This window comes from Triticum aestivum, chromosome 1B (genome assembly GCF_018294505.1).
Source record: "Triticum aestivum cultivar Chinese Spring chromosome 1B, IWGSC CS RefSeq v2.1, whole genome shotgun sequence".
NCBI classification, from domain to species: domain Eukaryota; kingdom Viridiplantae; phylum Streptophyta; class Magnoliopsida; order Poales; family Poaceae; genus Triticum; species Triticum aestivum.
Genome location: NC_057795.1, coordinates 482,205,238 through 482,218,829, shown reverse-complemented (window position 1 = coordinate 482,218,829; position 13,592 = coordinate 482,205,238). Strand labels below are relative to the sequence as shown.

The 13,592-nt window shown below is 42.7% G+C and overlaps 1 protein-coding gene across 1 annotated transcript; it reads right to left on the bottom strand.

Annotated features, from left to right (window-relative positions):
* Nucleotides 1-7,104: 7,104 nt before the first annotated feature.
* Nucleotides 7,105-13,040, bottom strand: LOC123133334 (26S proteasome regulatory subunit RPN13). The gene is made up of 14 exons (XM_044552828.1): nt 12,723-13,040; nt 11,733-11,782; nt 11,197-11,289; nt 10,903-10,962; nt 10,615-10,653; nt 10,431-10,505; nt 10,275-10,341; nt 10,138-10,207; nt 9,444-9,562; nt 9,330-9,353; nt 9,161-9,252; nt 9,012-9,089; nt 8,857-8,911; nt 7,105-7,525 (listed from the first exon to the last, which is right to left on the bottom strand). The coding sequence occupies exons 2-14, from the start codon at nt 11,754-11,756 to the stop codon at nt 7,401-7,403; spliced, it is 921 nt and encodes a 306-aa protein (XP_044408763.1). The 5' UTR covers nt 11,757-11,782; nt 12,723-13,040; the 3' UTR covers nt 7,105-7,400.
* Nucleotides 13,041-13,592: the final 552 nt, after the last annotated feature.

Here is a 13,592-nt window from a genome sequence, read left to right as displayed (position 1 = left end):
TTGTGTCTGGGTTTGGGTGAGTCTGGGCTCGGATTCGGGTTCGGGTTGGGCTCGAGTATGCTCCAATTTTGCATTTTCCAAAGGTTCTATTTTTTGCGAGGATGTATTCTTCGTTTTGAAAGCTAAGACCATCTATAACCGGGCACTTCAAACCCTCCTACTTTGTTTTTTGAAACGCGTTAAGCGGATTCCTTTAATAAAAGAGGTGTTGTGGTATATTTGTCTTGTGAAAACAAGGCTTCGATAGGTAGGGTCTCAAAGAGGCCTCCCTCGTTCTTGCTCGTAAAACGAGCATCTCCTTCGGTTAGACGTCCGACCAAACGGCTCGGTCACTGACCAGTCAACAAAATGCAATTTAGACGGGTGTCAAATGTCTGGGTTGACCGGCACCCTACAAATCCGGTCCAAATCTAGAGCGGCCCGGGCGTGACCATTGCATCTGAATGACGTTGGGGTCCCACAGGAAACACCCGAAAACCCGACGGTCCGACAGGCGTCTCCTCCTATGGGGTGTAAACGCCACGTGGCGCCGCACGAGGGCCAAAGTCCGGCTATTTTAAGTCGGACGACGTCCCCCAGCCCTGGCCACGTCCATTTTCCTCCCTCTCTAAGCTGCCAGCCCGAGCCCATCCACCTCTATACTTCTCCACCTCACTCTTCCCTCGTCGCCTGGCTTCGCCATCGCCCGACAAAAGAAGAGGATGTATGATATGCTAACGCCGAAGTGTCGGTTCCAGATTCAGGAGGAGATCCGGGTAAGGCGTACCTTCGCCATCACAGTCGGCTTGCCTCCGGACTTGCCGTAGCCGGAGGAGGAGGAAGAGGAATAGCATCCAGAGCCGGAACAGCAGGCGGTTCCTATGGAGATGGCGGATCGGGAGAAGAAGGGCGGGGGGGGTCCGAAGGAGGAGGACGCGAAGCAGCCGGAGGAGGAGCTAGTGCTGGCTGCGGGCTTGGACATGGAGGACGCCATGGCGGAGTTCGCGGTCGCCCAAGCGACGGAGATGGCGGAGCAGGAGTGTAGGATCAAAAGTACGTCTAGATGGGGGGTTATTAGACTACTTTATCAGATAAAATGTATTCTTTTCCCAATTTTAATTGTAGGCAAGTTTTAGCAATTCTACCAAGTCAAGCAACACCCTACACATGCAAGTCTAAGAGTTGAGCTGCAGAAAGTAAAGACTTTGCATATGAACGTAAAGGAGGGATCAGAGAAATCAAATGCAATGAAGAAACGGTGATTTTTGGCGTGGTTCGATGGGTGGTGCTATCGTACGTCCATGTTGATGGAGAATTCAACCCACAGAGGGTAATGGCTGTCCACGGAGGGCTCCACCCTTGAAGGGTCCACGAAGAAGCAACCTTGTCTATTCCATCATGGCTTACGTCCACAAAGGACTAGCCTCGCTCGAGGTAGATCTTCACGAAGTAGACGATCTTCTTGCCCTTACAAACTCCTTGGTTTAACTCCACAATCACTTGGAGGCTCTCAAGTGACGTCTAACCAATCTAGGAGAAACCACTCTCCAAAAGGTAATAGATGTGTAGTTGATGATGAGCTCCTTGCTCTTGTGCTTCAATGATGTATATGTTGTTATGAATTAGAAAAACCACCCGAAGATTAATTGCACTTTCAAGCAGGCCATCCTGGAGTCCATCCAGGATGAGGCCTATGTCAAGGACAACCGACGGTTCATCCAGCAAGAACGGGCAGCGGGCGACGCGCTTTTCGCTGAACTAGACGCGGAGGTGGAGGCGAATGCCGGCGTGGAGGAGCCAGAGTCACGGTTGCCGCCCATGTACCCGGAGCCAAGCACGGAGATCATGGACATTTTCGACGAGGATTAGGGTAGTGTAGGTTATTTGATCTAAGTAGTACGTAGGTTTCACTTTTTTACATGTTTTGTATGGATTCAAAAAATTAAGTATGAGGTATTCGGATGCAGAGGAGCAAATTTAAGGTGTGACTGATAACTGCCTGCACCCGCGCGCATCCACGGGCGTTGAAGGCCCAGATTTGCCGTGCGCGACTATAGATGCTCTAACGTACTCCCTCCGTTCCAAAATAGATGACCCAACTTTATACTAATTAGTATAAAGTTGGGTCATCTATTTTGGAACGGAGGGAGTACCTCCCAGCTATCCAATCATTTCGAGAAGTATCAGCGATACTATTCCTAAAATGCTCCAAATATGTCAACTTTGAAAAGACAAATTTAAATGTTTCAAAACAATCTGGAACCTTTTGTGGATGTTATGTGTCTACAAACCCTAAAAATCATATCTAAATTAGAAATACACATTGAGAAACAACAACGACAATTCTAGCATGAATAGTGCCAAAAAAGACAAAAGCTAAATTGACACAATTACATCTGAATTTGTCGTTTTTGTTTCTCAATGTCCATTTTGAATTTGGACCTAGAATTTTAGGGTTTTAGACACATTCCTTGTGAACATGCATATTTTCTCATGTTTTTTTGAAACATTTAAAATTGAATTTTTGAAATGGGAGCTTGGGACCATGTAGGAGTTGGTATCACCCAATTTTATCCCGAAATCATCACACGCTGCATTTAAAAAAAATCCGATTTGTTCATCAAACAACATGGCAGTACAAAGAACACAATTAGCAATAGAAATTACATCCATGTTGGTATACCACCTAGCGAGCACTTCACTAGAGGGAGCCCGAAAGTGCACTGCCGTCATCACCCGTCCCTCACTGAAGACAGACAAACTTTGTTGCAATAGACAGTCAGGAAGTCGTCATGCTAAGGGTCCAAAGGAACAACACACCAGAACTGTAGCCGTTGTTGATGAAGAAAAGATCAAAAGGATCCAACCCGTTGATACGTCTCCAGCGTATCTACTTTTCCAAACACTTTTGCCCTTGTTTTGGACTCTAATTTGCATGATTCGAATGAAACTAACCTGGACTGACGTTGTTTTCAGCAGAATTTGCATGGTGTTATTTTTGTGCAGAAATAAAAGTTCTCGGAATGACCTGAAACTTTACAGAGTCAAGTTTTGGAATTAATAAAAAATATTGGCAAAAGAATCAACAGAGGGGGACCCACACCCTGTCCACTAGGGTGCAGGGCGTGCCCCCTGCCTCGTGGGTCCCCTGGACCTCCATCGACCCCAACTCCAACTCTACATATTCACGTTTGGGGAGAAAAAAATCAGAGAGAAGGATTCATCGCGTTTTACGATACAAAGCCGCCGCCAAGCCCTAATCTTCCTCGGGAGGGCTGATCTGGAGTCCGTTCGGGGCTCTGGAGAGGGGAATCCGTCGCCATCGTCATCATCAACCATTCTCCATCACCAATTTCATGATGCTCACCGCCGTGCGTGAGTAATCCCATCGTAGGCTTGTTGGACGGTGATGGGTTGGATGAGATTTGCCATGTAATCGAGTTAGTTTTGTTAGGGTTTGATCCTAGTATTCATTATGTTCTAAGATTGATGTTGCTATGACTTTGCCATGCTTAATGCTTGTCACTAGGGCCCGAGTGCCATGATATCATATCTGAACCTATTATGTTTTATGAATATATGTGAGTTCCTGATCCTATCTTGCAAGTTATAGTCACCTACTACGTGCTATGATCCGGCAAACCCCGGAGTGACAATAGCCGGGACACTTCTCGGTGATGACCGTAGTTTGAGGAGTTCATGTATTCACTAAGTGCTAATGCTTTGGTCCGGTACTATTAAAAGGAGACCTTAATATCCCTTAGTTTCCAATAGGACCCCGCTGCCACGGGAGGGTAGGACAAAAGATGTCATGCAAGTTCTTTTTCATAAGCACGTATGACTATATTCGGAATACATGCCTACATTACATTGATGAATTGGAGCTAGTTCCGTGTCACCCTATGTTATAACTATTGCATGGCGAATTGCATCCGGCATAATTATCCATCATTGATCCATTGCCTACGAGCTTTTCACATATCGATCCTTGCTTAGTTACTTCTCCGTTGTCGCTGTTACGATTGCTACCAAACTGCTAATGTTACTTTTGCCATCGTTACCGTTACTATCATACTACTTTACTACTAAATACTTTGCTGCAGATATTAAGTCTTTCAGGTGCGGTTGAATTGACAACGCAGCTGCTAATACTTGATAATATTCTTTGGCTCCCCTTGTGTCGAGTCAATAAATTTGGGTTGAATACTTTACCCTCGAAACTGTTGTGATCCCCTATACTTGTGGGTTATCACCCGTGGACACACGTACGCAGATGAACAAAGACTGAATCCATGCAGATCCGTCGAAGACAAACACCAACCGGAGCCTGCGAGATCACCTCCACATGCCATCTGACGACAGTAGACGCACCTCGAGGCGGGGTTGGACGGCGAGGACCTTATTCCATCTCCAAGGAACCGCCATCGTCTCATCTCCATGAATAGGACACAAACCCTAAACAAACTCAAAAAACGAAGCAAAAGCCCTCCCACCGGCAAGGGTCGGGATCCACCATGCCTCCATGGCATTAAGGTCGTAGGAGACGGGGCAGATCGATGACGGTTAAATATGACTAGATTGTTTTTCTACTCAAATGGTTTTTAGATGGATAACTAGCATATATGGCCAAAATTGTTGAATGGAATTTATTAAGATCTCAAATATTGCATGATACGGTGTAACTAGGGAATTGATGCCACGAGTTATTTTCTCAATCTTTTAAGGTACAACTTTGACGATAAACTCAAACTCGCTCTTGCAATGAGTGGTGCAACCCTCACGGTCAAGTTGATGCAATCACCATGAAAACAACGCACACACACCTTGATGAAGATGGGCATGGACGATCCTTCAACTAAACAACCGATCAATTAGGTACAACAATTAGGCACACATGTCTTTTAGCTTTCCTAAGAGCAATTATAACATAGTCCTCAGCCTTCATAACACATATGGAGCATTGCTCCATGATATTTTGGAGGTTGTGCGCAAACACATAGTCGCCATAATGCAACCTTTATATTTTCCCTACAAGTAGGACTCACATGTCATTGGGTCATATGTTCTTTCTAGCCCATTTACAACAATTTTAGATCAACAATGAGCATAATTCATTATTACAAACCATTAATATGAATACAATAAATAATACAAATGCAACAAATAATCCGACCAAATGAATTATTCAAGTAAAAAAAGAATTTTAAAGCAATTTAAACGCACCATCTCCCAGCTAGTGTCCAATTATGCTCAGTGAGATTCTCCTTCAACTGATGATGAGAGGCTCGGTCTTTAATTTTAGTATGCCTCAAGAAATACTTGAATGCGGTTTGCGTTCCTGCTTGGGCTGGCGAGGTTGCCAACATCTTCATAGTCCATAGGGTATGTCATATCCCTCTCATTCTTAATGATCATGTTATGTAAGATCGCATAGCATGTCATGATATTTTTCAAGACATTCTTGTTTCGAAGACGATCAACTCACTGGACAATTTCAAATCTTGCTTGCAACACTCCGAATGCCCTCTCAATGTCTTTCCTCTGAGCTTCTCGCGCCTTAGCGAAGAGCTTATGTTTTCTGCTCCCGGACTTAGAAAATATCTTCACAAATGTTAACCAGGATGGATAGAAGCCATCGGCTAGAAAGTAGCCTTAGTTGTATTCATAGGTTGACTAACGATACGAATTAAACGACTATAGACTCCGCTTTAATAGTAGAGATAAGCGTGTACACTAGGCTTTTGTTGATTGAAACCAGCCCACACACTTCTGGTCGACACACATGTACGCATGGATCCCTAGTAAAGCCAACACATGTGTTGGAGTTGTGTCGAATATAGTGTACGAGGTAGGTTACAGTTGGACTTGTAGTTGCATTGTGTTTAGATAGGACATGGAGTCGTGTCCAAGTAGGACACTTGTATCCTAGGCCTCTCATATATAGCGGGGCTAGACACACGATGTAACCTATGCCAACATAATAGCACCGGAACGCAGGGGAGCCATATTGGCGTCCAGGGCGACGGGGTGCGGTATTGTAGCGGTGTCATGAGGAGGAGCACCCATAGTCAGGCCCCGGAAATGTAGCCATATCGATGAACCTCGTTAACAAATCTCGGTGCCGTGCTCGTGTGATTGCTTGGTCCTCGGATGATCGACGGTATCCTTCGGATTTATTCTAACAACCTGTCGTTGTTGACATAAGCCGCCTCGACGACGTGGCCGTCGCGTGGATGACCTAGACCACAACCATTCCTTGATTCATCATGGATTGAGCTCCTCGGGCTATCCAACCTCTGCGCCCACGTATCATTAGCTTCTTCTGTGAACAACTTGCCAACACACGGGACGTTGGAAAGTCCAATGTCCTCATCGTCACGATTTGTTGACGTAGTGCAGGCACAAGATAAGATCGGTAGCTACGGTGCATGGGGACACATCGTATCCACAATCGCTTCAGAATCAAACACTTAGACTTTGCATTTGTAAAATAAATCCAAATGTTTTACACATCCATTTTCATTCAAGTTCATAAGCGGATATTGACTTGACATGCAAACGAGGGTAGTACATGATAGGGATCAACATGTGAAAGTATCCAATGTTCCCAGTCTTGAGGTACTCCCAGTGCTCCAATGTCAAAAAAACATCTTTTAAAAAAATCAAAAATTTTAGAAAAAAAATGAGAATGTTTACAAGGGATGTCACTATATCCCCTAAAAATTTCAGGTCCAAAATCGAAATGTACATTAAGAAACAAAAAAGAGTAGTCCAGATCTCAATAGTGTCAATGTTGCTTTTGTCTTTTCTTTACACTATTCATGCTAGATTACACATTTTTGTTTGTAGTCACATTCATTATAGCATCCACCATTTTTTTGGAATTTTTTGGAACATTAAAAACAATGTTTTTTGACATTGGAGTACCAGGAATATCCTAAGGCTGGGAGCACCGGATACTTTTTCCCGGGATGAACAAGCCCCTTACAGGGACATCTTGCAGACCACACTACTGTGTTATCCAATTTTCGTTCGACGGAGACCAAGGCCAACTATACGGTGCACAGGCACAGCTCAGAATATAAATTATACGAATATATATTCATGTCGCGCAACAATGCCAGCTAGAAGAACCTCGGAAGCAATTTTCAAAATATATCCATGTCACGCAATTGTACCAACTGGAACCTATGGAAGCATTTTTCAGAATACTCAAGTCACGACATGGAATCAACTGGGACATATGAAGCGACTGATAGTATCTAAGAATTCACAGCCAAAATAGCATCTAGATTTTGATGGGGTGACAAAAAACGTCCTTTGCTTTGTGTGCCATCAGATTTGCAAACATGATAAGTTCCACTGCGTATGACGGCATGAGCAACTCAGATCAAGGCTACACCCCTAGGTGCGCTGCGCAATCAACTCTCGTCCATGGGATCATTTCCACCGTCTTTCTTGGCCTTTGAATCATTGCCTCCATCTGTGGAAGCTTTTGCCACGGAGTCTTCCAATGCCTCCAGGAATGAGGCAACTGTGAACTTATCTGTCAGAAACACAACAACAAAAGAATTAGTTTTCAAAGAAGCAACTTTGGTTGATATCCTAAGCAGTACTCCATCTGTAAACTTTTATAAGACTACTTTAGTGACCTAAAACGTCTTATAAACGTTTACAGAGGGAGTACCAATAATGATCCCCCAACACTAACTAGATTAAGCGTCTCAGACATGGGATATCTAACTCCAATTTCAGAACTTGCACAGAACCACTTTAAAGGTTCAGGTACTAGCATCATGGATGGTTCATGGTTGGCATCTGCCAGTGAAATAAAACTCATACTCTTTGCAATGGTCATTTCCACAGTAAAGCTAAAACCATAGACAACAACTCCTAGATGACAGACATCCACACGGAATAAGATAAAACTGTTCTAATGCTTTTTCAGAAATCCAGAGGAATAAAGCTACTGAGATGTACCCAAAAGAGTAACTATGCCACACAGGTTTGTAATTAACTCATCATGCACTTTGCATTGCTAAATGTTAGAGCCATGTGAAGAAGTCTCCAACCAAAGCGCTACATCGATGGGCTACTTTTAACAGTCGGATCATATGGTAAAAAGAAAGATGGCCTAAAAGCATGGAGACAAAGGTTTGGTTGCCTTCCACACTCTACCATACTTTTGTGCCACAAGTGGCAAGTCATAGTTGAGGTCGCCAAATTAGTAGTCACAGTTGTGGCAAAAGTTGGCTAGATATGAGTCTTATGACAAATGGGGTAAGATGCTAAGAAAGTGTGCATGCTATAACTGTGGCTACGACTGAACACTCACTCCCTCTGTAAAGAAATATAGGAGCGTTTAGATCACTATTTTAGTGATCTAAACGCTCTTATATTTCTTTGCAGAGGGAGTACCAAATTTTGTGTGCCTAACAGTTGGCAAAGTGTGCATGCAAAGCAAACATGTCCTTAAAAAGCACAGGCCAATCACAACCGAAACCCTATCACCTCTCTAGTACACTTCAACCATCATATACTTGTCATCCAACAAGTGGGAGCACAGGAGAGTAGGAAAAAAAAAGAAACAATATAAAGTCTTTCTAACTAAAAGTATGTACCATAGTCATCTCATGCCCAAACTATCTTTTATATGATTTTTATGGGGACGCCATGGTAAAAACAGATATAAGAACTTCCTCACCATCAATACATTTTCCCCACTCCCCACTGTAACTTATATAGGATGAGCAAGAGAAAATGGTGGTACAAGCATTTGCAAAGCTCATAATACATGCACGTGTAACTTTGTCAAGACCATTTAAGGGCATATAAATTAAAAGTTAAGTTGTAGGCTAAAGGAACATAAAAGGTTACATTTGCTAGGGTCCACCCCAAATTGAGCAAGATCTATTTGGCCAGTCTGCAGCACCTGCAAAACAAGCAAACATCATTATCAGAGTGACTCTTGAAACACCATCAGGCACATAAATGTGCAGCAGAAAGAGGAAAGAGGGGTAACTGTAACTAACATGAGTAAAAGCATCCAGTTGCTGTCGCAAAGGAGGACTTTGCAGCAGCTCAAGAATATCACCAGCAGTCCAAGAACCCTGGAATCGAGCAGTTACCAGAATGAGTAAAGGGTTCAGTTGAACTGAAAGCAAGGATAACCAATACAAACCTCTGGAAGATGTGATGCCAACTGTTCGATGGGCAAAGTTTCAATTAGTGGCAATATCAAATCGGGCTTCAAGATGTCTCCTAGTCTCAATCCTGTCACCAGCAAGCCAACATAATGAAACAGAAAGCAGGCCATAGACAAAAGCACATTGATTCAGAATACCACTTACCAGCATCAGGATCTGCCGTAGCATCTGAAATTGCCAAGAGAATTGACGTAAGCATTTCAGAAGCAAGTCGAACAAGTGAACATACAGAAAAAGGACATGATTTTTAGCTCATACCAGATGGTTGTATAGAACTCAATATTCTCTGAAGGTCAGCCAGTCGTACAGGTCCAGCGGCAGAAGTCACTTCACCAGCCATATCAGCGGTCATGCTCTGATCAACTAAATTCCCAGCTCTGAAATATACACGGAAGAAAGAAGGAAACAGCAAGGGCATAGTGTTAGCAATTTGGCAACAGCACCCAAAAGTCGGTACTTGTGCTTAGTAGACCATGCAACTGTAAAGCATACAGGTGTAGGTGGCAATATCTTGTATGTGAACAAATATACTTAGTTTAGTTTGGCCATACATACATCTGGTGATATGATTTCCATCTGAAAATCGAGATTAATACAACATTTGGTATTGCGGTGGATTCTGATAGTCTCATTTGGTTCAAACGCTTTTAGGCTAGTTTTTTTCCCTCTTAGTCAAGTTGCAGACAAATAATAGTACTGTGTTGGAGAATTTATCAAATGGAATGAAATGCAAGGAGAGAGTAACTGAATAACAGAATTTATCTAAGTTCAATCTGATTTACTGAATATAGTAGTAGATTTTCAAAACTTTTTCAGAGCAAAAATAACAATGACAAAACGAGCCTAAATACGGAACCGTCTAAAAGTTGACTTGGCTGCCCATTGCATTGCAAAGGCTGAAGAAAATACATGTGCTCAGACAGCATCAGATCTAGCATTTCATTTCACATACCTGGAAGAGATGTCATCATCAGCTGTATCCTCGTGTGACATTTCTGCCTCAATAGAAATTGCATCGCCATCTGCACAACAGTACACCTTAAGACATGATCACAGTTGAGAGTTAGGAACCAAACGATCAAAGCATACCCAAGGGCCGATTTATGTAGGCATTAACTTGGCGGCATATTTGCGAGTCCCCATCAGCATTTGTCTCCTGCATAATAACGAGCACAATGGAAATCAGCTGTTAGAGAGTGGCAAGGGTAATGGTTTTCACAACAGAGTTCTTTACATCTAACCGACCTGCATCCATAGGAAGAATTTCCTGCTATCATGCCTGAACTTCAAGATGTACACCCTTCCAGAAGATTCTGTTACCTAATGACATGAGCCAATGTTGATCACTGAGGTTCCATAGTTCGCAAAAGTAATCTTGGAGAGCATATCAAACTTGAATAATATATATATTTCATATATATATATATACCTTCTCAAAGACAGCCTCATCAGGGAAGACAATTTGATCCTGGGAGAAATGGAATCAAGGATAGACAGAAGACAAACATATAATAGAATAGAATGTAAAGTGGGACAAAATAGAGACACTTCCAAGTTTAAACATAAGTCCATCAAGGACCTTGGGACTACAAACATATAAACACATAATTTCTGCAAATTAAACTTTCAATCAATTATATATCAAACGACCAAATTTAGCATTTATAAATTAAATTTAGTAAGAGATGTCTAAAAATGCATGCTCACAAGAGGATACATCTTCAACTATGTTTTGTCCACGGTCAAGCCACTGAAAATGAATCAAGCCTTCTTCACCCTACAAAAGAAGTGGACATATAATTACATTTGAATAACCGATAAATATTAGAATATGTATATGCCTTGGAAACTGTGCTGACAATATATAAATTGTACTCCCTCCGTTCGGAATTACTTGCCACAAAAATGAATGTATCTACAACTAAAATACATCTAGATACATTCATTTCTTGGACGAGTAATTCCGAACGGAGGGAGTACTAGAGACACATAGAAATGAGAGCATGCATACCTTTCCAATACGAACAAGCCCCTTGCGTGTGTCTGGGACCACCCGTGTTCCCTCAAGAGACATCTTACCAGCACGGAACTCACACATTATATCCTGAGAAATGCATCAAAGGTACATAAATGAATAACAGAAACACATCTTATGGTATGAATATAAAGAGAAACATAACACATTTTTCTGGAGAAAAATGAGAGCATTCAGATTCTGACTAATGACAGATAAGTGATGCGAAACTGCCATCAACCCATGTATCCGCAAGGGTTACGCATATAAATACTTTACAAATCTAAGTGTCACTAAAATAGTTTTTGATACATATATTGGATACATAAGTAAAGCGAAATTGTTAAGTATGCAATGCGAGAGAATGTCAATTAAGAGTTTGGTAGATTTGAGTTTGTCTCCCAAAGACGATATTGTGTGGTGCTTGTTCTCAGATAGGATAGACTTGTTATCCTACCGTTTCGTGAAGAACAATACACCAATCCGTATCAGCAGTATTTGGAGAAACAACAAAAACTGACGCTTAACTTTACCTGGAGTGGTTCACTGCTCTCCATCGATGGCAGTACCCAACGAACAGGTCCTATATTAGGAGAGAAAAAGGTAAGTACAGGATAACAGCAATGTCTTGTATTCCAAATTAAATCAAGCAAGTGAGAACTGAGAAGTAATATATGCATTTGCTTGGCTTTCACTTCTAAGAAGGCTTGAGCCTTGCCTTCGAATTGCAATGAAGATGAGGTACTGTAGACCAAACTAACTGCTTTGGTACTTCATGCATATCAGAACGAAAAGGTTTTAGGTGCACTTGCTTACAGAAAACAATCTTTTGAAGAGATTAACAGTAAAACAGGTACGACACATGGACATGGCTATCCACATTCCATGGTATTTGCGCCTTCAATCCCTGATACTCTTAAGACAGAAACATGCTATCAATCTATGGTTGTGACCAACTACTAGAAAAACATTGCTGCTTGCTTGTTCCTTGATAGAAGTACGTATGCTATCATTCAACAATTGTCTCTCTCTTAAGAAAGTACACAAACAGAAAAAAGGAGCCCTTGTCATTCTAAGCTGGTATGAGGATTTTTGCCAGTAGAATGATATATCTCAAAATTGACTCCCTAGCTATATCATTATCAACCATATGGCCAATTCTTATCCTCAAGGTGCGTTCCCTGGCTCTTCGTAGCATGTAAGCACACATTACAGCAACTAAGCCGGCTCCTCTCACAATTGGTTGTTGTCATCTAAACGAATAGAAACATATCGATGTTTCATCTTTTTAAGATAATAATGGCAAACTTGATAAAGCATGAAACGAATTTTCCAACATTTGCACAATCAGATTCCCCATACGTACACAATACTGCATATGCAGACAGTAACAGATGTCCATCGATTTCCGCAATATAAAAAAAAGGTGTTCTACTTCGTATGCAAACATAGAAATTCACACACAGAAGAAAAAAAAAATACATAGCAGGGAGCCGGGGTTGGGGGGCAGAGGTGAGCTTCACCTTCTCGCTATTGGCGGATGAGGTAGCGGAGGGGCAGTGGAGGCCGGCGAGGGAGGCGCTCCCGGCGGTTGAGGTGGCAGATGGGAGAGGCGGGATACGGTGTCGATGTCGGGGACGGAGCAGGCGTGGAGGTCGGAGACGGAGCAGGAGTGGAGTTTCGCAACGGTGACGGGGCGGCGTTCGACGACCGACCGGGCAACAGCGGCGACGGAACTCGCGGGGCGGCGGGGCGGCGAGAGAAGGGGGTCCGCGGCGTAAGGGTGAGAGATTGGGACGACAGGTGGGAGTCGGGGGCGAGAGAGAGAGGAAGCGGAGAGGGGGTGGGTAGTCCTATGATAACCCTAGCGAAGAACATCTAAAAACACCCGGAAAAAAAGAACAACTAAAAACTTCAATCCAAAAAAGCCATCTCAAAACTGAGATTTCAAAAAGTCTTAGATATTGGGGTTGTTTCTAATTGTTGCCCAAAACTTAAACCCCAAAAGTGTTGTTTTGGAAGAAAAAAAAAATCCCCTGCTTTATCATATGAACATAGCACTTCACAATTGAAATATGACCGAGTTTCAACATAGTATCACTGCCGATGTGTCTCGTATCATATGGTCCTATGGTCATGGGGCGCGGTGGATCCCAACTCTTGCGGGTGGAAGGGCTTCCTTTTCAGGTGTTTTTTTTAGTTTAGTTAGGGTCTGTGTCTTGCTCAGTTAGACGAGACGGCGACGGCTCCTTGAAAATGGAATATGGTTCTCCCCACCTAGCCCTGTCTAGGGGTTGCGTGCTTCCTCTAATCTTACATTTTTAAGAAGTTGGTCTCAATTCTGTTAACATGCAAAGTGTCCACCTCAATGTCCCACTAAGCAATGCATTTAA

Bases quoted from the DNA above. Each gene is read 5' to 3' on its own strand.
- LOC123133334 (XM_044552828.1), bottom strand. From the start codon at position 11,756: ATGGAGAGCAGTGAACCACTCCAG. The intron at 10,654-10,902 runs GTATCCTCTTGT...CATTTCTCCCAG, and splicing joins GACAAAACATAGTTGAAGAT to GATCAAATTGTCTTCCCTGA. The intron at 9,563-10,137 runs GTATGTGAAATG...TGTATATTTCAG, and splicing joins GATGATGACATCTCTTCCAG to AGCTGGGAATTTAGTTGATC.